Here is a 27,754-nt window from a genome sequence, read left to right as displayed (position 1 = left end):
CCACAGGGTAGTGTTCTTGGCCCCACCATGTTCAATATTTTCATAAATGATGCTCCTCTAGCACTTAAAAGCAGGATGACGCTATATGCTGATGACTCCAAGGTAAATGGTCCAGGTAGCACTCTTGAGGATACTTCCCAACTTCAGAAAGACCTTGATCTCTTAGCATGTGGGCAAAATCTTGGCTACTCGCTTTCTATGTGTCAAAATCTTTCTCTGGTGTTGGAAGAATGTGACCTAGGAGTAATTGTTGACAATCATCTTAAATTCAGCACTCATACAAAGAAGGCAGCAGCATCAGCTAGCTCATCACTAGGGCTCATAAAATAAAACAAAATAACAATTTCCTCCTGTTCTCCTAAAATTCTGAGCCTTTCGCAGAAAAAGGACTTGTTCAGCCAAGGCTTGAGACAGGCATAGTCCTTGCATCCCCCTTTTTCAAAAAAGATGTTAAAATTCTAAAAGATGTCCAAAAAAAACCACTAAGGTGGTGAGTGGACTGCTTGAGCTCCCTTACCCTACAAGGCTATGCAAGCTGAAACTCCCAACTCTGGTTTATAGAAGAAGACAGGGTGATGCCATTCTGGTTCATAAACTTAATAATTCAAAGGCACTTCCTGATCTTCTTCCTCTGGCGTCTCAGGACACTTGTACAAGGGGACATAACTTGCAGTTATCCAGGCATTTCTCCTCAAAGAGGAAATGCACCCATTTTCTTACCAACTGTGTTGCCAACCTCCAGAACAAATTACTGCCAGATACCATTGCTGCCCAAATCACACCCAGCTTTAAGAACTGTCTTGACAATGAATGGTCAACAAAAGAATGGAAGTATAACTGGGAGGCACTCAAATCAGCAACATCAAACCACTAGTCAAGTGTATGTATTCAACTATGTGTCATGTATAATCAACTCTCAAGTTTCTACAAGGAAAAATCCTTAGATTGTTCCAAGCTGCAATTTAAGGTAAAATCAGCAAACCTATATTAGATAATAGGAAGACACTGTTTAGATGATAGGAAGACACTGATTTAGCTGTTCCTAAAATGCCATAGATATACTGTTTGAATGATCTGGATACATGCAACATCTTGTGATTTATACTGGCTACATGTGATGTTTGATAAAATATTAATACACAAACTCAGAGGCTCATGAAAGTGGGCTACTCAAACAGGTCAAATGTAAATCATTCCATTACTGACAAAGGGAAAAGGTAAACACACTACAAAATGTGTTTTTCATACTCTTTTTAAATACAATAATCATTTCCCTCTCCCCTGATGATATTATATCATAAATTCTCAATATTATATGTATATGATAGTCCTAAATTATAAATTTCTCTATTGATGCTCTTTTTGGTAAACAGGATCCTTGACATGTTAAAATCTTCAAACCTATAGATTATCTGATTCTAAAGGAATTTATGATTTGTTGAATATTCAATATCATTTGTACAAATATAAATCCTAGGGCAATATTAGGACCATTGGGGGGAGGGTGCAATTGCAAGGGAAATGAGTATAAAAAATATCAAGTAGCATTTTCACCCTGTCCCTATGTCAGTAAGAGAGTCATATGTAGGCTACATTTACCCTCAAACAGTAAAATTCTACTTTGGCTATCTTGGAAAGGGGTTTGGTTATGAAAATGAAGCTTTCAGGTATGGGTCTATGGACTAAAGTATGTCCTGGGAAGGTATTTTGAAGTAACTACCTCTGCTCTTTCTCCTTCTGGAGGGCCATGACCTTTAAAAATCTCTGTGTTATAAAAGTGAAACCTTGCAAGATATATCTTCCATTTAAATGAAGTGCAACAAAACATTTTTCAACTTCACAGCTTTACTTAGTCTAAATTTATGAGGTTTCAAAGATCACAAATGCATTTTCTAAATTTCATATATATATATATATATATATATATATATATATATATATATATATATATATATATATATATATATATATATATATATATATATATATATATATAAAGAAAAAAAGAACACTGATATGGCTTAAAATTCAACTCAAACAACAGGAATTGCATTTTTAAAACTAAAACCCAAAAAAGAAGCTGATAACTGAAAATTAGTATAAAATGCTGTTTTGTCAAAATTTCAATATGTATAGACTTGTCAAGTAGGCAAATTTCTAAGACTCAGAAATCAGAAGAGGCTTAACACATGGAAGCTTGGTAATACTGTCCCAGAGTATGTTTGGATTCATTACTGGAAGTTTCATTTTTCCTAATGTAACCCCTTTCCAAGATAGCTAAAGTAGAATTTTACAATAAGCTATTCTGAAGCAACTTTTAAAAAACCCTAAAAAATTTAGTTATTTCATCTCTCAGAGTGCTTCACTTTAATTCAACCCCAGACCCTTTAATGTACAAATGAATGGTATAAATTATATATTTCTAACACATTTTGGTATACATCACACTTTTGTCTCAACTTAATACCCATTAAATGAATCAATATTGATAAAACAAGAAACAGAAAATACATGAGAAAATATATGATTTGGGCTAGATTTTCACATTGATGGAGGGGGGGTGGAGGTAAAGAAGAGTGCTTTTAGGAATGTACAAGTAACAGAAACATACATATCCTACTTTTAGGATCAGAGTTTCATTCTTAATCCAAATATAGCATTTATTTGCATTGGAAATTACCTTTATACTCCCCTCTAATGTGTATTTTTATACCCAACCCTGATTTGTAGTCTATATAGGGTAGCCTATGCACAGAAATAAACACTAGCCCCTCATTTTCTTCAATTTGATCCAACAGTTTGTCAAAATGATAAAAAGTATCATTACACATAAATACAAAAGTACATAACACAAAAGTATCATAACACATATACACAGTATATGTTTGCACATTAAGGGATGGTGTAAAGTTCAATTTAGGCTATATGAAAATGAATGTTAGGTGATATTTGGATTCAGGATAAATTCTGATTCTAAGGGTATGTTTATTTCTTAGCTATTTTATTTGTTACAAACAAACAGTTGACAAGGATTAAGCATACAAGAATATTTGCAAACCCACAAAATCAGCAAACCTTTTTCTATAGGCCTATCCTTTGTACTTTGAGGAGGCAGGCTACAACCCTGAGCCTAATAGAGGGGGGAAGAAGAAAGGGATAGAATAGCAATAGCAGCGGTTATTATCTTTGGATAAAGCATTGAATGAAGAATTGAATGATTGGTCTAGTAGCCCAAGTTATAGCCTAGCCCACCTTTCTCACGAATCCGATTTCTGTCCTGTAAGTAGACTCAACCCAACTGTCAGCTAATCCACTGAGTTATACTTAAAGTATAAAAAGAAACAAATATGAAAATACCCAAGTGTTTACTATACAACAAATAAATAAGACTAGGCTATATTCTGCCTAATTTAGGCTAAAATGTTTACTTTTTGCGCTTGTGTCAGGTTCCAGAATATTTAAAACTTGGTATAAAGCTAGCACTCCAACTTAAAATTTCAAAAGTTAGAAAGAAATCAAAAAACAATTTGGTTAATTTTTTATAAAATATGTACGTTGTATTTTCCTTTATTTTTGTATAAAGTTCGATTAATGCAGCGCAAAAGATGGCAGTAGAGAAGATAAACAGCGCTAATTATTTGTGCTTTCCCCATCGTACAAAACACTTCTTCTACAAAAAATTGCAAAAGAACTGTGATAATAAACCAATTCCCATCAGTACTCAAATTAGGTGGAATAAGACTAGTCCAATTGAAGATTTTTATTGAAAATGCCTAAAAATAAGGGTAAGTTCAATTTTGTGTATATTAAGTAAGCCTCTTTTACAGGTTGTGCACCTTGGTTAGGCTATTTGGTCACCAAATAGGCTAAGTTGATCATGTATTCAAAAAGGAACATGTCTTTATTTTAGTGGTTAGATCCCTTGGAAGGAAACACTACAATATTCTGAAAACTAGGCGACTTTAAAAATTACAAAACACAGCCTATTTAATTCCTATGCTAGAAGTAGGCTACTTCACATTACAGGTAAACTTGAATAAGTTTACATACTAAATAAGGGGAATAGGTAAATTTACAGCTATTCATATAACTAGCTTAGCCTATTAATAAAGTGATTATACCACTTGATGCCTTTTTGTGTTCTTCACAAATATAGAATTGAATAGTCTAGAATATGATTTAGGCCTATTGGCTAAAATTGGCCCCACCTTGAGTTTTGCTTGACTTTGGCCTTTCCCCAAAATAAAATGGACACAAGAGCCCTTGAAAGTGTCCAAAGGAGAGCAACCAAACTGGTCCGTGGCTTAAATAATGTTCCTTACCAGGATCGCCTAGGATCTCTGAGACTTCCAACCCTCACCTATCAAAGATATAGAGGAGATGTGATCATGACATGCAAAATTTTCAAATCCGGTCGCCTGAACCAGATCTTCACCCCCTCTTTGGCTAACAATTCAAGAGGTCACAATCTTAAGCTTCACCTGCCTGGATGTCAGAGAAGGGAATGATGTGGTTTCTTTTCCATTCAGGTGGTCCCTCTCTGGAATAGCCTATCCAAGTCTACCATCCAAGCTGAGACACCCCACTCCTTCAAGGCTGGAGTTGACAGGGACTGGGAGAGGGCTGAGTGGAGGCTGGACTGGGAAGCTAAGCCAACATAATTACATCACTCACCACCAGCAAGAACTACAGGAGGATCTACCACCTTATCTTGCTGGCAAATGCGATTTAAGGTAATTTTAAGGTAATTTTAAGGTAAAATAGAAACAATAGGCCTAGAGATTTTGCACCTTATGGTCAGCATTTGGGGACCCAAGTCAAGTTGGATATTTGGAGCTCTATGAGCACTAAATCTTGTATCAGGAAGGATGGGGGATTTTCTTTGAAGGAAAGAAGAAGAAGTCAATGATAGTCAGAACTAAGACTGAGGCACTTGTGCCCAAAGTCCATGATAAGGATGTGATTTCATGATTCCAATGTAGTAAGTTCAAGTCTTGCCAAACCTTCATCATAAATAGTATAAAACACACTGAAAAAAATACTGTCTGCAAAACATTGGTTAAGAATTGCAGTTAGAGGTATAGTTAAATACTGGGCCCATTTTGCAATCAATTTGGTAGGGATATCACCTGGGTATATTGACTTATTGGTGTCAAGATTTTTGAGTTTAAGATGAGTCTGATGTATTTTGATCACAGGAATGTCACTCACTTCACTGTTGGCCAGCATATTTGGAGTGGTGGGTGAGTTTTACAAATTGAAGAAAAATAATCATTAATGACATATGCACTCACCCAGTCACCATTACTATCCAGTAAGAAAAACTTTGAAGAGGCCTTTCCCATGAGATTTTGGATACATTTGTGGAAATTCTTAGGGTTAGAACAGTGTAGCTTATTGAGCACATGAGCACCATGCTCCTTTCTTGCATTAGAGATTTCACTAATAACAATGTTTTGAAGTTTTTGAGATTCTGGGTCAACTCTGGCTAAGCTTACTCAGTCACACCACTGAACACTATTCCAAACCAAATAATTGGCTACTCTAGGATTCAAACCCTTGTCCTCTCAGACAAAGGATACTAAATCCAGCTCACCAATCCACTTCAATAGGACAGCTTGTTAAGCAGTCTACTCTATCAAGAGTCCCTGCTCAATTCTTTTCCTCAAGAATTATCAACAATTGGAATAAACTCCCTGAAGAAACTGTTATTGTAGAATCTGGACATCTTCAAACAAATCCTTCTTTGGAAAAGTAGCACTTGGAGTCTAAAAACAGTCTGCTTTTGACTTCATTAAAAAAAATTCCATTGGTTTAATTGCTTCAAATATTTGTTATACCTCAATTACTTTAATTTGTACTTCAGAGCAAATTAAGATCCACTGCTATATGTTAATTACTCCAGACCCTATGATGTGGATGATTAAACATCAAATGCTTCCCAAGCAAGAAGCATCAAATGCTTCTGTGAAAATTTTATTTTTGGTACCAGGGGGTTAAGGCATCCCACATTAAGCCTGTGTAGCACAGCAGGAGATGCATTGGACTTAGTCTGGAAGGTTGCAGGTTCGATTCCTGCCACAGGCAATTTTTTGTCCTGTGGTGGTGCAGTGGATTTGACCTTAGCTTGGTAATACAGGACCCAGAGATCAAATCATGCTGCAGGAATGCACTGCAGGGCTGACACAGGGACCACAGTAGTCAAGAAGCATTGTTAATTCTTAAATAATAAATAAATAATAAGGTATCCCATATCTGTTTTGCTGTTCAACAATTTGTTGTTGTTTATTTCGTTTTTTGTTTAACTAGTGCCTAATTTTACATATCATGATGATATGTAAAATTAGAAATGGAATAATATATTTCAAAAAATATTGCAAGCTTATGTCAAGTAAAAAAAAACAGCAAAGAACAACCAACAAAGCATGAAACTCATGAGGAGGCAAGCTAGAAACTACTTTTAACTAAATCTATGCATTTACTGTCACTAAATGTGAAAACAGAATTTTATCATTACATTCAGAATATGGACAGTAGGAAAGCATCTTTTTTTTCTTTGGTAAATTAGATGCTTATTTTGATTTTGTCTTGCAGGAAAAGGAGGAAAAAACAGGAGGAGAGGAAAGAATGAAAATGAGACTGAAAAAAGAGAATTGATATTCAAGGAAGATGGGCAGGGTAAGTCTAATACTTGTTTCACAATGTCTACTTATAATTACCAAGACTTCTCTTAAACGTCTTTCTCTTTGATCAGAGATATAAAAAAATTTGACATGGATATTGTAAAGGTCATATGTGGGCAAAAAGATATACAAACGAAATTTATGATATAAGTGGCATTAATGATGGCGTTTAGTTTTTCGGCATTAATGTCTGAGAACTAAGGACTTCTTTCAAATAAGAAAGGTCTTTAATGAAGGAAAGCTTACATGTTAGTGTCACAAGGACCATTTGTGCATATGGATTCAACCTTTGGTGAAATATTTGGGTTTTTATGGCACTTGGTATTAACCAAGTGACATATAGCAATCGCCAATTCTGTTGGTCTTTCAGTCCCGGTTTTGCTACTTTAGGCACTTCCAGGTAAGCTAGGACAATGAAATTTGGCAAGCGTATCAGGGACAGGACCAGATTAAATTAGAAATAGTCATTTTCCCGATTTGACCATCTGGGGGGCTGGTTAATTTGCAAAAAATAGAAAAAATGAAGTATTTTTAACTTATGAGCGGGTAATTGGATCTTAATGAAATTTGATGTTTGGAATGATATTGTGTCTCAAGAGCTCTTATTTTAAATCCTGACCGGATCTGATGACATTGGGAGGAATTGGTGGGGGGAACCTAAAATCTTGGAAAACACTTAGAGTGGAGGGGTCAGGATGAAACTTGATGGGAAAAATAAGCGCAAGTCCCAGATACATGATAGACAACATCGGAACTGATTCGCTCTCTTTGGGGTAGTTGGGGGGAGTAATTCTTAAAAATTAGAAAAAATGAGGTATTTTTAACTTATGAATGGGTGATTGGATCTCAATGAAATTTGATTTTTAGAAGGATATCGTGTCTTAGAGCTCTTATTTTAAATCCCGACCGGATCTGGTGACATTGGGGGGATTTGGGAGGGGGAAACCTAAAACTTCGAAAACACATAGAGTGGAGAGATCAGGATGAAACTTGGTGGGAAAAATGAGCACAAGTCCTAGATACATGATTGGCATAACCGGAACGGATCCGCTCTCTTTGGGGTAGTTGGGGGAGGGGTTAATTCTGAAAAATCAGAAAATATGAGGTATTTTTAACTTACAAACGGGTGATCGGATCTCAATGAAATTTGACATTTAGAAGGATATTGTGTCTCATAGCTCTTATTTTAAATCCTGACCGGATCTGGTGACATTGGGGGAAGTTTGGGGTGGGGGAACCTAAAATCATGGAAAACACTTAGATTGGAGGGATTGGGATGAAATTTTGTGGGAAAAATTAGCAGAAGTCTTACATGCGTGATTTAAATAATTGGAACGGATCCGCACTATTGGGGGGGGGGTTAATTTTGAAAAATAAGAAAAACATACGTATTTTTAACTTGCAAAGGAGTGATCAGATCTTCATGAAACTTCATATTTAGAAGGACCTTGTAACTCAGATCTCTTGTTATAAATCTCAACCGGATCAAGCGTAATTGGGGGGGGGCAGTTGGGGAGACCGAAAATCTTAGAAAATACTTAGTGGTGAGATCTGGATGAAACTGGATGGGAAGAATAGAAACCTGTCTAAGATACTTGACTGACATAACCAGACCGGATCTGCTCTCTTTGGTGGAATTGGGGGGAAGGGTAATTTTGAAAATTGAGGTATTTGTAACTTACAAAAGGGTGACCAGATCTTAATGAAATTTGATATTTAGAAGGATCTTGTGTTTTAAAGTTCTAATTTTAAATTCCGACCAGATCCTATGACATTGGGGGGAGTTGGAGGGGGAAACCAGAATTCTTGGAAAAATGTGAAAATTGGGGTATTTTTATCTTATGAATAGATGATCGGATCTTAATGAAATTTGATTTTTAGAAGGAATTCATGTCTCAGAGCTCTTATTTCAAATCCCGACCAGATCTTTTGACATTGGGGGGAGTTGGAGAGGAATATCTTGGAAAACACTTGGAGTGGAGGAATCGGGATGAAGCTTGGTGGATAGAATAAACAAATGTCCTTGATACGTGATTGACAGAATCGTAGTGGTTTCGCTCTTTTTGGAGGAGTTGAGGGGATGGGTTCAGTGATTTGGCGAGTTTGGTGCTTCTGGATGTGCTAGGACGATGAAAATTGGTAGGCGTGTCAGGGAGGTGCACAATTTGACTTGATAAAGTCGTTTCCCAGATTCGACCATCTGAGGGGCTAAAGGGAGAGGAAAAATTAGAAAAAATGAGGCATTTATAACTTACGAGTGGGTGATCGGATCTTAATGAATTTTGATATTTAGAAGGACATCGTGAGTCAGAGCTCTTATTTTAAATCCTGGCCGGCATTAAGCCTCTTATTTTCCTTTTTAAATCAATCTATTGATTCATAGAATTTTGTTAGAGCTCATACCATATTATCTCTTGGCTCTTAGCTCTTCTCGCCTCGTCACAAGTGCCATATGAGCTGTTAGCTCTTGTTTCCTTAGGCAGAGTCAAAATGCTAAAAAAAGAGTTTTTATTCGCCTCATTTCTTTTATATTTATATTATTTGAAAATTTTTCTTCAATTGATGTTTTCCATCTTATCTTGTTTCTTGGAGTATAGTTTTTTTGTTTTTGTTTTTTTAATGCAGCAGCCCTATTTATCTCTATTTGGTTATTTATTGTTGGATTTCATGTATATTCATTTCTCTTTTCTTTTTTTTTCAACCAAGCTTTTTCACACTTCGTATTCCAAACAGGAATGGAATTTATTTTTCTTTCCTTGGGCTTAGAGGAAGCAAAATATCTTTACTAGTCTTCACTAGCAAATTGGTTACTTCTTTATTTAGTAAATCAATTGAATTATTAGTCAATATTTTTTGTAGTTTAGATGCTATTGTACTTTGCCAACTGGGCCATATATTACTACAGAAATTACACATTTTTGTTCTCTGTAATTCAAGGTAATCTATGGATTCCTCTAGTTGTACAATTAATAGAAGGTGGTCAGGTTCCACAGCACCAGCTAGTTCAACGCGTTGGTTTAATGCTAATGAATAGGAAACAAGTGATAAATCTAAAGTAGTAAACTACATTTAGCCTAGTGCCCAGGTCGTATGGTGTAATAAGACAAAGATTACTATCAGGTTCCAAAACATAATTAGCAAAGGCAAATGACTGTTGGTCATGTTGTGATGTAGTGTCCCACATTTTATTATGAAGATTGAAGTCACTCCCTGTAAATTTATCATTTTCACAGTAAAAACTTATCATTTTCACAGTCATTTTCAAAATTAGAAAAAATGAGGTATTTCTAATTTACGAACGGGTGATCGGATCCTAATGAAATTTGACATTTGGAAGGATATCATGTCTCAGAGTTCTTATTTTAAGTTGGGGGGGGGGCTAAAATCTTGGAAAACGCTTAGAGTTGAGAGATCGGGATGAAACTTGGTGGGACAAATAAGCAGAAGTCCTAGATACGCGATTGAAATAACCGGAACGGATCTGTTCTATTTGGGGGAGTTGGGGGGGGGGGTTAATTCTAAAAATTAGAAAAAATTAGATATTTTTAACTTACGAAGGAGTGATCGGATCTTAATGATATTTCATATTTATAAGGGCCTTGTAACTTAGATCTCTTATCCAAATCCCGATCGGATCCAGCGTCACTGGGGGGGGGGGAGAAATCTTGGAAAACGCTTAAAGCGGAGACATCAGGATGGAACTTGTTGGGAAGAATAAAAACAAGTCCAAGATACGTGACGACATAACCGGATCCACTCTCTTTGGTGGAGTTGGGGGGGAGGGTAATTCGGAAAAATTAGAAAAATGAGGTATTTGTAACTCACAAACAGGTGATCAGATCTTAATGAAATTTGATATTTAGAAGGATCTTGTGCTTTAGAGCTCTTAATTTAAATCCCGACCAGATCCGGTGACATTGGGGGGAGTTGGAGGGGGAAACCAGAATTCTTGGAAAACGTGAAAATTGAGATAGCTTTATCTTATGAATGGGTGATTGGATCTTAATGAAACTTGATATATAGAAGGATCTTATGTCTCAAATTCTCCACTTTCAATTCGAATCGGATCTGGGGACATAGGGGGTTGGAGGAGGAGAACAGAAATCTAGGAAACTGGAAATTTTGGAAAAAGCTTAGAGCGGAGAGATCGGGATGAAATTTGATGGGAAGAATAAGCACAAGTTATAGTACGTGATTGACATAATTTGAACGGATCCGTTCTCTTTAGAGGAGCTGGGGGTGGGGGTATTAGTTTGGAAAAATTAGAAAAAATGAGGCATTTATAACTTATGAGTGGGTATTTTGATATTTAGAAGGACCTCGTGACTCAGAGCTCTTATTTTAAATCCTGACCGGCATTAAGCCTCTGATTTTCCTTTTGAATCAATCTATTGATTCTTAGAATTTTGTTAGAACTGACACCATATAAGCTCTTTGCTCTTCCAGCCTCGTCACAAGTGCCATATGAGCTCTTAGCTTTTGTTAAATGTTTATCTTTGTCTGCTGAGGTCTCTGTGTCAGATGATGTACGAGCTCTTTATGCCATTATTATCTCACTTTGATCCTTTTCTGTTTCATAATATCTTAGAAACATTTTAGTTGACCCATGGACCAGGACAAGAACTTCATCTAGGACCGTGGTAAAATTTTGTAAAATTTTATTGCACTTGGTATTTACGAAGTGACATATAGCAATCGCAAATTCTGTCGGTCTATCTCTCTGTCCTGGTTTTGCTAGTTTAGGCACTTCCAGGTAAGCTAGTACGATGAAATTTGGCAGGCGTATCAGGGACCAGACCAGATTAACTTAGAAATAGTCGCTTCCCCGATTCGATCATCTTGGGGGGGGGGAGTTGGGGGACGGTTAGTTTGGAAAAATTAAGAAAAATGAGGTATTTTTCACTTATGAACGGGTGATCGGATCTCAGTGAAATCTATATTTAGAAGAATATTGTGTCTCAGAGCTCTTATATTAAATCCCGACCGGATCTGGTGACATTGGGGGGAGTTGGAGGGGGAACCTAAAATCTTGGAAAACGCTCAGAGTGGAGGGATCGGGATGAAACTCGGTGGGAAAAATAAGCACAAGTCCTAGATACGTGCTTTACATAACCAGAACGGACTACTCTCTTTGGGGGAATTGGGGGGAGGGTTAATTCTGAAAAATTTAAAAAATCAGGTATTTTTAACTTACAAAGGAGTGATCGGATCTTAATGAAATTTCATATTTAGAAGGACCTCTTAACTCATATATCTTATTTTAAATCCCGAGTGGATCAAGCGTCATTTGGGGAGTTGGGGGGGGGGAATCTGGAAAACGCTTAGAGTGGAGAGACCAGGATGAAACTTGGTGGGAAGAATAAGCATAAGTCCAAGATACGTAACTGATATAACTGGACCGTATCCGCTCTCTTTGGACGAGTTTGGGGGGGGGGTAATTCGAAAAAATTAGAAAAAATGAGGTTTTGTAACTAACGAACGGGTGATCAGATCTTAATGAAATTTGATCTTGTGCTTTAGAGCTCTTAATTTAAATCCCGACCAGATCTGGTAACATTGGTGGGGAGTTGGAGGGGGAAACCGGAAATCTTGGAATACGTGAAAATTGAGGTATCTTTATCTTACGAATGGGTGATCGTATCTTAACGAAACTTGATATATAGAAAGATCTTATGTCTCAGATGCTCCATTTTCAATTCGAATCGGATCTGGGGACATTGGGGGTCGGAGGGGGGAAACAGAAATCTTGGAAAACGCTTCGAGGGGAGAGATTTGGGATGAAACTTGATGGGAAGAATAAGTACAAGTTCTAGATACATGATTGACATAAATGGAACGGATCCGGTCTCTTTGGGAGAGTTGTGGGGGGGGGCTCCAGTGCTTTTGCGAGTTCGGTGCTTCTGGACGTGCAAAGACGATGAAAATTGGTAGGCGTGTCAGGGACCTGCACAAATTGACTTGATAACAGTCGTTTCCCCGATTCGACCATCTGGGGGGCTGGAGGGAGATGAAAAATTGGAAAAAATGAGATATTTATAACTTATGAATGGGTGATCGAATGTTCATGAAATTTGATTTTTAGAAGGACCTCGTGTCTCAGAGCTTTTATTTTAAATCCCGACCGTATCCGCTGATATTGGGGGAGTTGGAGAGGGAAACGGGAAATTTTGGATAACGCTTAGAGTGGAGAGATCGGGATGAAACTTGGTGGGAAGATTAACCACAAGTCTTAGATACGTTATTGACATAACCGGACTGAATCTGCTTTGGGGGAGTTGGGTGGGGGGTTGTTAATTCAGAAAAATTGAGGTATTTTTAACATAAACGGGTTACCGAATCTTAATGAAAGAAGGAACTCGTGTCTCAGAGCTCTCATTTTAAATCCCGACCAGGTCTGGTAACATTGGAGGGAGTTGGAGGGGGAAATCTTGGAAAACGCTTAGAGTGGAGAGATCGGGATGAAACTCGGTGGGTAGAATCAGCAAATGTCGTAGATACGTGATTGACGTAACCGGACTGGATCTGCTCTCTTTGGGGGAGTTAGGGAGGTCCAGTGCTTTGGCGAGTTCGGTGCTTCTGGACGTGATAGGATGATGAAAATTTGTAGGTGTGTTAGGGACCTGCACTAATTGACTTGATAAGGTCGTTGTCCCCAGTTCGACCATCTGGGGGGCTGAAGGGAGAGAAAAATTAGAAAAAATGAGGTATTTTTAATTTATTGGGGGGTGGTCGGATCTTAATGAATTTTTATATTTAGAAGGGCCTCGTGTCTCAGAGCTCTTATTTTAAATCCCAACCGGCATTAAACCTCTGATTTTCTTTTTAAATCAATCTGTTGATTCTTAGATTTTTTGCTAGAGCTCATCCTATATGAAATCTTGTCTCTTGGCACTTCCGACCTCTTTACAAGTGCCATATGAGCTCTTAGCTGTTGTTGTTTTTTCTGCTGTTTTTGGCAGCATATCTATCAGTCCCTCACATATAGTAGAGATTAGAGAGGTAATTGAATTCGGGCATTTTTCTAATTTTTCCAGTCTAGTATTTTGTTCATTTAGGCTAGGGTCTTTGCTTGCATTCAATATTATTTTCATTGACAACAGTATTTTGACTTATTGAGGGAATTGTTGTTTTACTTATTTGGCATAGAGCCTCCTTATAAGTCATATTTTTGTATATATTACTTTAAGAGCTTCTGTTGGCTCATGATAATGGACACATTTTTTGTTGTTAGCAGAGTGTGGGCTCTTGCAATTTGCACACACAAGAATTTCATCTTCAGGTTTCTTATCTTTCTCAGAGCATTCATTTAAATTAGGCTTTCCTGAGCATAGAAGGCATCTTTCACCAGCCCACCAATTTAGAGCAGTATGACCAAATTTTTGGCATTTGTAGCACCTTAAGGCAGGGGGTATATATTGTTTTGCATTATATACTACACCTCATATTGAAACTCTTCTTGGGAATTTAACTTCCCCCTGATATTCAATAATGACCTTGAAAACATTTTCTCTAATTTCTTGCATAGCATCTCTCTTTTCCATAAAACTAATATTACTTACTTCTGGATTGTTTTTCATTTCTTTATTAATTTCCTCTTTATCAGCAAATCCTTTAGGAATAAAAGCAATACCTCTTTTATTTTTATTTGTTGAGCATTTCTAATATCTTTCCTTTCAAAAAGGAGTGTTACATTCTCTACTTTCAGGTCTTTTGGAGCTAACAATTTACATGCAATTTCTTCACTTTTTGCTATTATTTCTACACTGCCACCAGGACCTGGGTGTTGACTGATCAATCCATAATTACCTTTACACTCATGTTTACTAAATTCCTTTGTAAAGTGTCTACCTAAAAATATTCTGCCTATCCTGGGGATACTTGTCTCTCTATTTTCTATGAAATCCTTAGCTAGAATATAAATACCAGTCATTTTAGTCTGATTGTCTGAGCATAAGTCATCAGTGTGAGTGTCAGAGCACAAGCCCTTTCCAGAACATTTGTTCAGGGTCATGTATTGAGGTGCAGGGGGCTCCCTGTCCATCCCCACGGGTCGAAAACACCAAGTAGCCTAAGAAACTGGCTAAACAGTAGCCTAATTATCCTAGAAATATGAGAAAAATATATTAACATACGCTTACTACTTTCTTAGACTAGACAAGAAACGTAAAAGACACTTTTCACAGACTAATGATAGACAAATATTTTCAACAGACAAGTGTATATGGGAAAAAATTCAATGGTACAAAAAAGCTATTTCACTCTGACCAATCGTCTTTTCTTCCTGGCTATGTACTTACTTGAGGTCTATTTATGAAACAAAAGCTAGACAAAAATATTCCTTTATCCTTGCGTCTATAGCTGTATAGAAGAAAAGCATGAGATAATTTGGTCACATTTTGTGAACAAGAATTAGTAAGACTGCTCGAATGGAAAAAATGAAGTTTATGATCATCCAACCAGGTCAAGACAAAAAAGACATCAAGCAGGGAGGATAGAAATTAACTGAATTTGGTACATCTGCCCATAAGTGGGAGCTTGGGAGAGGGAGTAAACAATTGTACTTCTTTTTTTGATTTGGATCTCTCTCTCTCTTTCTCTCTCTCTCTCTCTCTCTCTCTCTCTCTCTCTCTCTCTCTCTCTCTCTCTCTCTCTCTCTCTCTCTCACGCACTCTCTCACTCAGACTAAATAGCTGTTATGTCTTTGCTGAGACGAGGTCAAATGTTGAGATGAACTTTGATTAGGTCAAATGCCAAAGGTTTATAATTCTTTTTTGTTTTTCTTCGTTTCTTACACAATAAATAGTAAGCACACAATCTTACAATGTTTAACATGTTAACATCTTCTATTTATGTTTTAGAATATGCTCAAGTTACCAAAATGCTGGGCAACGGCCGTCTTGAAGCAATGTGTTTTGATGGTCAAAAAAGGCTATGTCACATTAGAGGAAAACTTCGTAAAAAGGTGATTTTTCTTTTCTTTTAGGTCTTGGGTGCACAGACTTTCAACCTGGGTATGGGCAAGCACAAAAACATAATCTTTAATTTTTCCCTCTATTGTTGTCAGGGGATGGGGAGGTGGCTCTTTATACCAATAGAGGGTAAGCTTTCCCCCATCCATAATTATTTGTAGTTTTAGGTGCATACAGATTTTTTTTTGGTGGGGAGGGGGGAGAGAGATAGTCTCAAATCAGAAAAAAATAGGCTAATTTTTATTCCTGGAAGTGAAGTTTTTTTCTCCTCCCTATGTGCTGGAACTTTTTCGAGTTTGCAAACGATAAAAAGTTTGCAGACGTAAAGGATGCCTTGACTTTCAGTTGAATTCAACTGTCGCTTAAAACCCAACTCAAAGCTTGGGAACCATCTTGTCTAGGTCTAGAGTTATCTAAGCCAGTTTCGTCTCCTTTTTATTCTTCAAAGTAGTCATTCAAATAATGTCTTCGTAGTATTCTAGATAATGAAATGGTGGGAATCAATATCCTCATGATTTGCTGCTTGCCTCAATAACCTCTTCAAATATATCAACCACTAAAATGACGTAAATAATTGCATAATTATTCTTTTGTGCAAAGGGTATAGGAAACGTTAGGAATGCAAGTTATTGTTGATGTTAATACCCAATCACCAAAAAGATTGAAATGAAAAAAGTGAGAACAATTTAATGAAAAGAGAGGGGATTGGCCGAAACAAAGGTATTTGCACTTATCAACAGAGCTTAACACATATGAATGTGTCACTAATGCAATTTGATAGAACTTGAACTAATAATAAATGGGTATCGAACTAAAGGCTAGTTTGAATCTGCTGATAACTAGAAGGTCATAAGTGTGTGCTAAGTACAGTAAATTAGTAGAATTATGAAAGTAAGTTGGGGGAATATTGAAAAACATTTTAGAGCTTGATTAAAGAGTAGGTGACAATTCTCCTTCTCAAAAAGGAATATATTGACTACAAACTGTATTCCCATTTTTTATGCATCCTTCTCTGCCTCTTTTTTGTTTTTTTTTTCTTATGTATCCTACTCCTTTTCAGTCTGGGGTTTGCTAGATAACTGAACTCGTTTTTCTTGCTAGTGCTCACAATAGTAATGTGTATAGAGCATATTACGTCAAACCAGAAATTAATTTAAGTGTACAATTTGTATTTGGCTATGTCCTTCTCATTCTTAAAACTTTGTGCCATTGTGATACCTGCACGCAAGAAGGGGGAAAACAAGATGTTCTGTCCCACTTCCTACATATACAGAAGCTTAGGTGCAGTGCTTTCATATTTTTTCTACAATAATTTTATTGAACGTTTCTGTTACTTAAAAAAACTTGGATAGGTATGGTCCCCCTCCTCTTGATTACATCTAATGAATATTAATAACTTTAGCTGCAAGTATCTATACCAAAAAGTGCATTACCTCTCGTATCTTGTTTTGACATTGCGATATTGTTTTGCTCTCACCCCCCCCCCTTTTTTTCTTATTTGTAAATGCTTTGTCAATCTAGTTCGTAATATGTATTTTTAGATCTGTGGCGAGATATGACTAGAATTTCTGAAAAGCATCTCTTTATTTGAAGTTTAATATCACGTTTTTCTTTTGTTTTAACATGAAATTGTTTTCAGCTTAACAGCAATGGGGGTTACATTGGCTTGAAGGGGAGGTACTGCCTGAAAGGTTTTCTGCAGAGGTACCCGTATTCTACTGCAGGATTCCTCAAAGTTTTTACTAAAGACTCAGGTGTTTAAGCAGAGATCAATTTCAAGGGGATTTAGCTTTTCTTTTTTTTCTTTGGAGGGGGGTGAGTTCAAAAATAGAAAATTATCTAAAAATATCTCTCTAAAGGACCTAAACAGTATTCCGCGTACGCTTATGATGGGCTCTGTATTTAAAGGGAAACCGAATTCTAAAGCCTATGTGAAACCTTTTTTACGCTTTAAACATGTTTTAAATTGGCCTATAGATAAAATGAAAAACTCAAACGTTATCGCAAAAATAAAGCATCTCAGGCCCTGGGGACTTATATTCTGACCCGTTCCTTGCGCAGTCACATCTATAGCTTCTGAACTGCTTGGACAATTATAATTTGTTTCACTGGACTTAGTTGTTTTATATTTGTTGTTGTTTTATAATGTATGTGCAATTTCACATTTTTTTGAAATATGGTAACATTGAAGGAGGGGGCTATTTAAAGGAAATATCTTCATGAAATGGGGCTATTACCTTTAGGTTCCTTTGTTTATGTTCTTTTATATATATATATATATATATATATATATATATATATATATATATATATATATATATATATATATATATCTATATATATAAAAATAAGTTGTCTGTGGATGGATGTGTGGATGGATGTGTCAGGTGACGTCATGTTTCGGCTGACGTCATGAAATTAGTTGCCGTCATTTTTGCTTTGAAGGTGACGTCATTCAAGTTATATAAGACATATGTTCGCCGTCATGTTTCGGCTGACGTCATGAAATTAGCTGCCATCATTTTTGCTTTGAAGGCATCATTTTTGCTTTGAAGGCGTGACGTCATTCAAGTTATATAAGACGGATGTTCGTGTAGAATTCTATTAATGCTTAAGTTTATAATGACTGATGAAGATGCTCAAAGAGTCTATGCCAGAAAACTTGCTGGTGATAGAGAAAGTCAGAAAAGAAAGCGTGCCGAGGAACTACCAGAGCAACGCGAAAGCAGACTTGCTGCTAAAAGAGAAAGTGAAAAAAGAAAGCATGCCGAGGAACTACCAGAGCAACGCAGAAGCAGACTTGCTGCTAAAAGAGAATGTGAAAAAAGAAAGCATGCCGAGGAACTACCAGAGCAACGCAGAAGCAGACTTGCTGCTAAAAGAGAATGTGAAAAAAGAAAGCATGCCGAGGAACTACCAGAGCAACGCGAAAGCAGACTTGCTGCTAAAAGAGAAAGTGAAAAAAGAAAGCATGCCGAGGAACTACCAGAGCAACGCGAAAGCAGACTTGCTGCTAAAAGAGAAAGTGAAAAAAGAAAGCATGCCGAGGAACTACCAGAGCAACGCAGAAGCAGACTTGCTGCTAAAAGAGAATGTGAAAAAAGAAGGCGGGCCGAGGAATTACAAGAACAGCAAGAAATCAGGCTTGCTGCTGATAGAGAAAGTAAGAAAAGAAAGCGTGCCGAGGAATCAGAGCAATCTGAAAGTTATCGCCTGGCATTCAGGTACAACCCAGTCGATGATTATAGCTTGAGTAGCTGTGTTCAAATCGGGACAATGTCTAAAATTTGTCCCTATTGCAAGGCCTTGAAATTCAATGGTGAAACAATGGGAATGTGTTGCGCCTCAGGAAAAGTTAAACTTCCTCTATTGGCTGCACCACCAGAGCCATTGAAGACTTTCCTTACTGGAACTACGTCAGAATCTAAGCGTTTTTTGTCAAAAATCAGACAATACAACTCATGTTTCCAAATGACGTCGTTTGGAGCCCAAATCGAAAATCCAGATCAATTTATGTCTACTTTCAAAGTAAAAGGGCAAATTTATCATAAAGCAGGGTCCCTTCTACCATTATTAGGCGAGAATCATAAATTTTTACAATTGTACTTCATCAGTGATAGAAATTCTGAATTGAATGCACGTTGCGAAATTTCTCCCAACGTTGAAAGGACAATCGTTTCCCAATTGCAACATCTTTTCCACGAAAATAATAATTTAGTGCGTCTGTTCAAAACAGCCATCGATTTGATACCTACTGATACTCATAAAATTGTTAGTTCCGCTGACAAAACGCCTCCTGGCCAACATGTGCGTAGATACAATGCTCCGACTATCGACGAAGTGGCAATCGTTATGGTCGGTGATCAGTTTTTACCTCGAGATATTATTCTACATAAGCGAAACGCCCAGTTGTTAAGAATTGCTGAAACTCATCGATGCTACGATGCCCTACAATATCCTATCATTTTTTGGGATGGAGCCGACGGCTATCACTTTAATATTAAATTGATGAATCCAGCCACTAACAAAGAAATGAATAAGAAATGCAGTGCAATGCATTATTATTCCTATAGACTAATGATTCGCCAGGATGAAGAAAATTATATTTTAAAATGCCGTGAATTGTTTCACCAATTTGTCGTGGATATGTATGCAAAAATTGAATCAGAACGTTTGCTATATATCCGCCTGAATCAGACCAAGCTCCGCTCTGAACAATACATTCATTTGCGAGATGCAGTTATAAATGACGGTAATACCACAAACGTTGGAAGATTAACAATTTTACCTTCGTCATATGCTGGCAGTCCACGTCATATGCATGAATATGCTCAAGATGCTATTGCGTATGTTCGTCTCTATGGTCGTCCAGATTTATTTATTACATTTACATGTAATCAATCTTGGGACGAGATACTGCAGCTTTTACTTCAAGGACAATCGGCGGTTCATAGGCATGACATTACGGCACGTGTCTTCCGGCAAAAGTTGAAATCACTGATAAACTACCTTGTAAAACATGAAGTGTTTGGTTCAGTGCGATGCTGGATGTACTCAGTGGAATGGCAAAAACGAGGTTTGCCACACGCACATATACTAATCTGGCTACATAAAAAAATTACTTCAAACGAAATTGATGATGTGATTTCCGCTGAAATACCTGATAAAAATGTCGATAAGGGGTTACATGATATTATTGTAAAAAATATGATACATGGACCTTGCGGTGCACTGAACGAAAATTCACCATGCATGGCCAAAGGAAGGTGCACAAAGCAATATCCTCGACTTTTAGTACCCACAACAATTACTGGCAATGATGGTTACCCACAATATAGAAGAAGATCTACTGAAGATGGCGGTAAAACAGCAATAATAAAGAAGCGTAACGGTACCACCATCGAAGTAGATAACCAGTGGGTTCCATATTCCCCTTTATTATCCAAAACATTTAATGCACATATAAACGTTGAATACTGTAACTCCGTAAAGGCAATAAAATATATATGTAAATACGTCAACAAAGGCAGTGACATGGCAGTTTTTGGCTTGCAGTCCGAAATCAAAGATTTCGATGAAATCGTAGAATATCAGGCTGGAAGATACATAAGCAGTAATGAAGCTGTTTGGCGAATTCTTTCATTTCCGATACATGAACGTAGTCCAGCTGTTGTTCACTTAGCGGTACATTTACAGAATGGTCAACGTGTTTATTTCACGGAAACCAACGTGCAACAAAGAGTCCTGAATCCACCGGATACAACATTAACAGCTTTTTTTTCGCTTTGCAAAAATGATTCTTTTGCGAAAAAACTGCTGTATACTGAAGTGCCTTCGTATTACACGTGGAATACTAAAAATAAAGTATTTGAACGTCGAAAACAGGGTAAGTCAGTCGACGGCCAACCTACCATCTTCAAAGATACCACGATAGGAAGACTCTACACCGTTCACCCCAATCAACATGAATGCTTCTTTCTACGCCTGCTTTTGGTGAATGTACCCGGTCCGACATCCTTTGAGTATTTGAGGACTGTAAATGGTACTATACATGACACTTACCGTAGTGCATGCCAAGCTCTGAATTTATTGGAGAATGACCAACACTGGGATAACTGCATCAATGACGCGTGCGAAACGTCAACCCCAAGTCAAATTCGTGCATTGTTTGGCATCATTTTAACAACTTGCTCTCCATCAGCTCCTACAGAGTTATGGGAAAAATATAAGTCAAAAATGTCCGAAGATATACTTCATCGAAAACAGTTAGAGACGTCAGACATGACTTTTGATTTTACACCAGAAATTTATAACTACACTTTAGTTGTTATAGAAGATATTTGCATAAGTATGGCAAACAAACCTCTTCAGGGTTTGGGAATGCCTTCACCTAACCGTATCGCTGCTGTTTCGACATGTGTAGAATTGGATCGTGAACAAAGTTACAGTACGAGTGATCTATTGTCGTATGTACAAAATAACATTTCCAAGTTAACGTCGGAACAAAAAGACATTTATGATACGATAATGCATTGTGTCGATAACAACGTTGGAGAAATTTTCTTTTTGGATGCGCCAGGAGGTACTGGTAAAACGTTTGTGATAAAACTGATTCTGGCATCAATTCGATCTAAAAATGATATAGCGTTGGCAATTGCGTCGTCCGGAATAGCCGCAACATTGCTGCCTGGTGGAAGAACTGCTCATTCCGCTTTGAAATTGCCTCTGAACTTGCATTCTACAGAAACTCCCACGTGCAATATTTCCAAATCATCTGGGATGGGTAAAGTATTGCAGCAATGCAAACTTATTATTTGGGATGAGTGCACAATGGCACACAAAAAATCGCTCGAGGCTCTGGATCAATGCTTGAAAGATTTAAGAGGGAATTCGAAACCCTTTGGCAGCACATTAATATTGCTTGCAGGAGATTTCAGGCAAACATTACCTATAATACCTAGATCAACTCCTGCAGACGAAATGAATGCTTGCCTGAAAAATTCTAATTTATGGGCACACGTAAAAACATTAAAATTAACTACAAATATGCGTGTCCGATTGCAAAACGATGACTCTGGTCAAACATTTTCAGATCAATTGCTAGCAATGGGAAACGGAAAGCTCCCAGTAGACTCAATTTCAGGACGTATACAACTACCTGCTGATTTCTGTAATTTAGTGACGTCCAAAAATGAATTGATTGAAAATATATTTCCGAATATTCTAAAAAATTATAAAAATAATAAATGGCTAAGTGAAAGAGCGATTCTCGCACCCAAGAATATAGACGTCCACGAAATCAACAATATTGTTTTGACCAAGATTCAAGACCAGGCAGTCCTTTACAAGTCAGTCGACACAGTTTTGGAACCAAATGAAGCGGTTAATTATCCATCTGAATTTTTAAATTCCATAGATCTTTCAGGGTTTCCACCACACGTGCTACAACTAAAAATAGGCGTACCAATAATATTGTTACGTAACATAAACCCACCAAAGCTTTGCAATGGCACTCGACTTGCCGTAAAAAAAACAATGGAAAACCTAATAGAGGCCACAATCCTGACAGGGCCTTTTGAGGGTGAGGCTGTTCTTATTCCTCGCATTCCCATGATTCCAACAGATCTGCCTTTTCAATTTAAAAGATTGCAATTCCCAATTCGATTAGCATTTGCAATCACCATTAACAAAGCTCAAGGTCAATCATTAGAAAAATGTGGTATTGATCTTAATACTGATTGTTTTTCCCATGGACAATTGTACGTTGCATGTTCGAGGGTCGGTAAACCTGACAATCTATTTATATGCAGCGAGAATTGGACAGCGAAGAATGTTGTATATTCTCAAGTTTTACGAAGTTAGTTGTATTTCGGAACAGACTGTTGTATATTCACAAGTTTTACGTAGTTAATTTGTATTGTATCTATCTATCTATCTATCTATATAAAAACGAGTTGTGTGTATGCATGTTTGTTTGTTTGTAAAAAGAACGTTTGCATATGACGTCATTATTAGTACATACGGCTTTGTATATGGACAGACAATGGGAAAGCCAAGAATGTTGTATATTCGCAATTTTTACGTAGTTTGAAACACATATATAAATCTATCTATATTCACAGGTGGGACACAGGGACACAACTACAATGGCGCGTAACTAATATGGCGCGTAACTAATATGGCGCGTAACGACTTACGCGCGCGGGGGGGCTTGGGGGGGGCGCGAAGCGCCCCCACCAACTAGGTGTTGGGGTGGCGCGAAGCGCCACCCCAACAGCTAGTATATATATATATATATATATATATATATATATATATATTTATTTGTACATATAATATATATATATATATATATATATATATATATACTAGCTGTTGAGGTGGCGCTTCGTGCCACCCCAACACCTAGTTGGAGGGGGCGCTTCGCGCCCCCCCCCCCCAAGCCCCCGTGCGCGTAAGTCGTTACGCACCATTGTAGTTGTGTCCCTGTGTCCCACCTGTATATGTTTTTAACTACGTAAAACTTGTGAATGAATACAACATTCTTCGCTGTCCCATTGTCTGTGCATATAAATAGATTGTCATGTTTACCGACTCTTGAACATGCAACATATAATTGTCCATGGGAAAAACAATCCGTATTCAGATCTATACCTCATTATTCTAATGATTGCCCTTGAGCTTTGTTGATGGTGATTGCTAATCGAACATTCCCTGTGTGCCGGTCGTCATTTATATATCCCCCTTCCCCCCCCGGCGTCCCCGTTGTAGTCGTGTCCCGGTCGTTATTTATATTCCGTGTCTCGGTGTCCCAGTCTGTAATTTCTCTTTGAGTGTCCCGGTCATCATTTATATTCCCTATGTCCCGGTCGTCATTTGTGTCCCGTTCTGAAATTTCGTCAGTCGACAAACATGACGTGAGTCGACAAACAACTTCATGACGGCATAATGCTCAATCCTTATAATGACGTCTGTCGACCAACATGCATGACGTCAGTCAACAGACAAACAAGTTATTTTATATCTTCTATCTATATATATAAAAATAAGCTGTCTGTGTGTGGGTTTGTCGGGTGACGTCATGTTTGTGTGTTGACTGACGTCATGTTTTCGACTGACGAAATTAAAGACCGGGACACAAATGACGACCGGGACATCTACATATATAAAAATAAGTTGTCTGTGTGTCGAGTGACGTCATATTTGTGTGTCGACTGACGAAATTAGAGACCGGGACATTGGGACACAAATGACGACCGGGACATCTATATATATAAAAATAAGTTGTCTGTATGTCGAGTGACGTCATGTTTGTGTGTCGACTGACGTCATGTTTGTCGACTGACGAAATTACAGACCGGGACATCGGGACACAAATGACGACCGGGACACCGGGACATAGGGAATATAAATGGCGACCGGGACACTCAAAGAGAAAGCGACCTTGACACAAGGAATGTTCGATTAGCAATCACCATCAACAAAGCGCCGGGACACAGGGAATATAAATGACGACCAGGACACTCAAAGAGAAATTACAGACCGGGACACCGGAACGCAAATGACGACCGGGAAACAGGGAATATAAATGACGACCGGGACACAGGGAAGCAACTACAATGGGGATGCCGGGGGCACAGAAGATATATAAATGACGACGGGGACACAGGGAATGTTCGATTAGCAATCACCATCAACAAAGCTCAAGGGCAATCATTAGAATAATGAGGTGTAGATCTGAATACAGATTGTTTTTCCCATGGACAATTATGTGTTGCATGTTCAAGAGTCGGTAAACCTGACAATCTATTTATATGCACAGACAATGGGACAGCCAAGAATGTTGTATATTCGCAAGTTTTACGTAGTTAAAAATATATATATACATATATATATATATATATATATATATATATATATATATATATATATATATATATATATATATATATATATATATATATATATATATATATTCACAGGTGGGACACAGGGACACAACTACAATGGCGCGTAACGACTTACGTGTGTGGGGGGGGGAGGTGTGAAGCGCCCCCACCAATTAGGTGTTGGGGTGGCGCCAGTATATATATATATATATATATATATATATATATTATAACAGTATATATAACAGTGAAATTGTGTAAAGAAAACACAAGAACAGTGAAATTCTTACTATATAATGTACAGCATATGGACTTTTTTTTTTTTTTTTTTTTTTTTTTTTTTTTTTTTTTTTTTTTTTTTTTTTTTTTTTTTTTTGTGAAGTTGCTGCTTACGGGAGTGGCTGCAAAATCTCAACAATTTGTGTTACCATAGCCTCCTGCGACAGACTCTGGTCAGGTTGTGGACTAGTACAGACCCACCATAGAAACCACATCAAGCATGAAACAGCAAACAAAATTCAAATGGTACGGCAGTCACTCAATAGCAAAAAATAGCATTGTGCGGCTTCAAAAAGCCTGGAAATCGATTTGAAAGGCCGGAAGAGATATTCACGCTGCCATCATATCTTTCTATCAATAGTTCACTGTCGTGTGATAGTGGAGAAGGTCTGGTGGAAGATGAACTGCCAGACTTAGCGTTTGAGGATGCACGAGAGGAGGAGGAGGAGCAGCTCTAGCTTATCTCTTATAAAAAATTATCTTAAGCCTAAAGTGCAATTTTTTTTAATTTTCTCACCAATCTGTCAGAGAAGAAAGAACATTTTCTTTTAGATTCATGAGCATTTGAAACTTACCACTTATGCAGTAACTTACGGCAACTTACCAAAGTTACTGGTATCTTATTCAGTAAGAGTAAGCTCCGAAACTTACTGGTAAATATTGCACATTAGTCCGATTACCTTGTTTACTTTTACTATTTTCTAGTTTTTAGTCATTTCATAGAATAATTAGTAAAGTATGCACTCAGTCGCAGACGAAGACGAATTCTGGACGACGGGAACAACCCGTTTAATAAAGGACCTAGGACGTAGCCTATGGCTAGGTTCAATTATAGGAGACATTAATTATTAGGGCTATATATGGGACCAGAAGGAGAGGAGGTATGTGGTCACAGAAGCATAAAATAAGGAATCCAAGGGAATTATTTTCATTTTGTTAAAATGTTTCTTTTAGGAGAACCTCCCCGTCAGTGGTACCGAAATACATTCCTTTTTTGCAATAGCACTTTAGCAGAAACTTTAGCCCTTCTTGCCCCTAAGATGCAGCTCATTATGTGAAATCTATTGTTTTTGTTTCTCTATTAAGCTACATTGTTCCTTTAAGTACAGATATAACCTACCACAAGATGTGTCTGAAGGATCCTTGCTCCTCTAAAGAATAGACATGTGCACATAAGTTTGAATATACCTGATGCTTTTCTTTTCTTTGGTCACCTCACTTCAAAGTCTTGCGGCTGTGCTTTATCTAGAGATATTGCTTATATCTCTTATTATTAGATTTATTACTTTTTTTAACTGTTTCTTCTTTGTTTAGGTATGGATTAACACTGGAGATATTATTCTTGTTGGCCTAAGAGATTACCAAGATGCAAAAGCAGATGTCATTCAGAAATATAATCCGGATGAAGCAAGAAACCTGAAGACCTATGGTGAAATTCCTGAGAGTGTCAAGGTCACCGACAATGTGTTTGTTGACGATGGATTGGATGACGAGATCGAATTTGGTGACGACTCAGGAAGTGAAAGTGAAGCAGACATTGATGACATATAAATTAGTTTTGCTTTATTTTTCTTTTTTGTGTACCTCTTGTGCATTTAGGTTTATGAAAATTAATTCAGAACTTTACAAGGCAAAATAACGCTTGGGATGACTATGCCCATCTTATATTTAAGACCTTGATGGAATTTTATTTCAATTCGTTTTTTGGTCAATGTCAGTATGTGCATTATCAAGGAATTGGTTTATTTCAGCAGATTATGAATTGAATGTTGGAACATACTTTTATATATTAAATGTTTGTTTCTTCTGTTTAAGGTTATTTGTCTCATTTTATGGAAAGTCAAACAGTTCGTCAATGAACTGTAGTTAGGAGCGACCCGGATCAATAGTGACCAAAACTCTAAAAACAGGAATTTTAATAACAATAGATACATTAAAAGAACCATATTTTTATGTTGATTTTAAATATACAAGTTTAGTCTTATCCATCAAAAGTTATGAGCCTGACAAATTTGCCTTATTTTGAAAAAAAAGAGGGAAACACCCCTAAAAGTCATAGAATCTGAATGAAAATCAAATCATCAGATTCAGCATTTCAGAACCCTTACATAGGTTTCAAGCTCCTATCGGCAAAAATGTGGAATCTTGCATTTTTTGCCAGAAGAAAGATCACGGATGTGTGTTCATTTTATTTTTATTTTTTTTATCCTCATTGGTGATCATATCGACCCAGCGGTCCTAGAATGTCGCGAGGGGCCTCATTCTAAAGGAAACTGAAAGTTCTAGTACCCTTTTTAAGTGATTTAAAAAACTGCAGGGCAACTAGGCCCCCTCCCAAGCTCATTTTTCCCCAAAGTCACCGGATCAAAATTTTCAGATAGCCATTTTGTTCAGCATAATCGGAAAATATGATAACTACATCTCTGAGGACGAC

General features: G+C 37.3%; 2 protein-coding genes across 6 annotated transcripts in view; one reads left to right on the top strand and one right to left on the bottom strand.

Moving 5' to 3' along the window:
- LOC136024959 (histone-lysine N-methyltransferase Suv4-20-like) overlaps nt 1–3,574 on the bottom strand; it is a 50,323-nt gene extending 46,749 nt beyond the window's left edge. Inside the window, exon 1 of one of the 5 annotated variants that reach the window (XM_065700563.1) lies at nt 3,555–3,574. The gene's annotated coding sequence lies outside the window, so the exon portion shown is untranslated. Of the gene's footprint in view, nt 1–3,252 lie in introns of all 5 variants that reach the window. The other 4 variants (XM_065700561.1, XM_065700559.1, XM_065700560.1 and 1 more) reach the window with 4 other exon arrangements.
- Nucleotides 3,575–3,645: 71 nt separating this feature from the next.
- Nucleotides 3,646–27,129, top strand: LOC136024958 (eukaryotic translation initiation factor 1A, X-chromosomal-like). Its single transcript, XM_065700558.1, has 4 exons — nt 3,646–3,785; nt 6,595–6,678; nt 15,542–15,645; nt 26,635–27,129. The coding sequence occupies exons 1-4, from the start codon at nt 3,770–3,772 to the stop codon at nt 26,869–26,871; spliced, it is 441 nt and encodes a 146-aa protein (XP_065556630.1). The 5' UTR covers nt 3,646–3,769; the 3' UTR covers nt 26,872–27,129.
- The last annotated feature ends 625 nt before the right edge of the window (nt 27,130–27,754 follow it).

Source organism: Artemia franciscana, chromosome 3 (assembly GCF_032884065.1).
Source record: "Artemia franciscana chromosome 3, ASM3288406v1, whole genome shotgun sequence".
Taxonomy (NCBI): domain Eukaryota; kingdom Metazoa; phylum Arthropoda; class Branchiopoda; order Anostraca; family Artemiidae; genus Artemia; species Artemia franciscana.
Note: the sequence above shows the minus strand (reverse complement) of the source record. Positions and strands in the feature narration are given on the sequence as shown.

What these genes read in the sequence shown, in the direction of transcription:
- LOC136024958 (XM_065700558.1), top strand. An exon ending in ATTCAAGGAAGATGGGCAGG is followed by an intron (nt 6,679 to 15,541) that starts GTAAGTCTAATA and finishes TTTATGTTTTAG; the next exon opens with AATATGCTCAAGTTACCAAA. An exon ending in GAGGAAAACTTCGTAAAAAG is followed by an intron (nt 15,646 to 26,634) that starts GTGATTTTTCTT and finishes TTCTTTGTTTAG; the next exon opens with GTATGGATTAACACTGGAGA.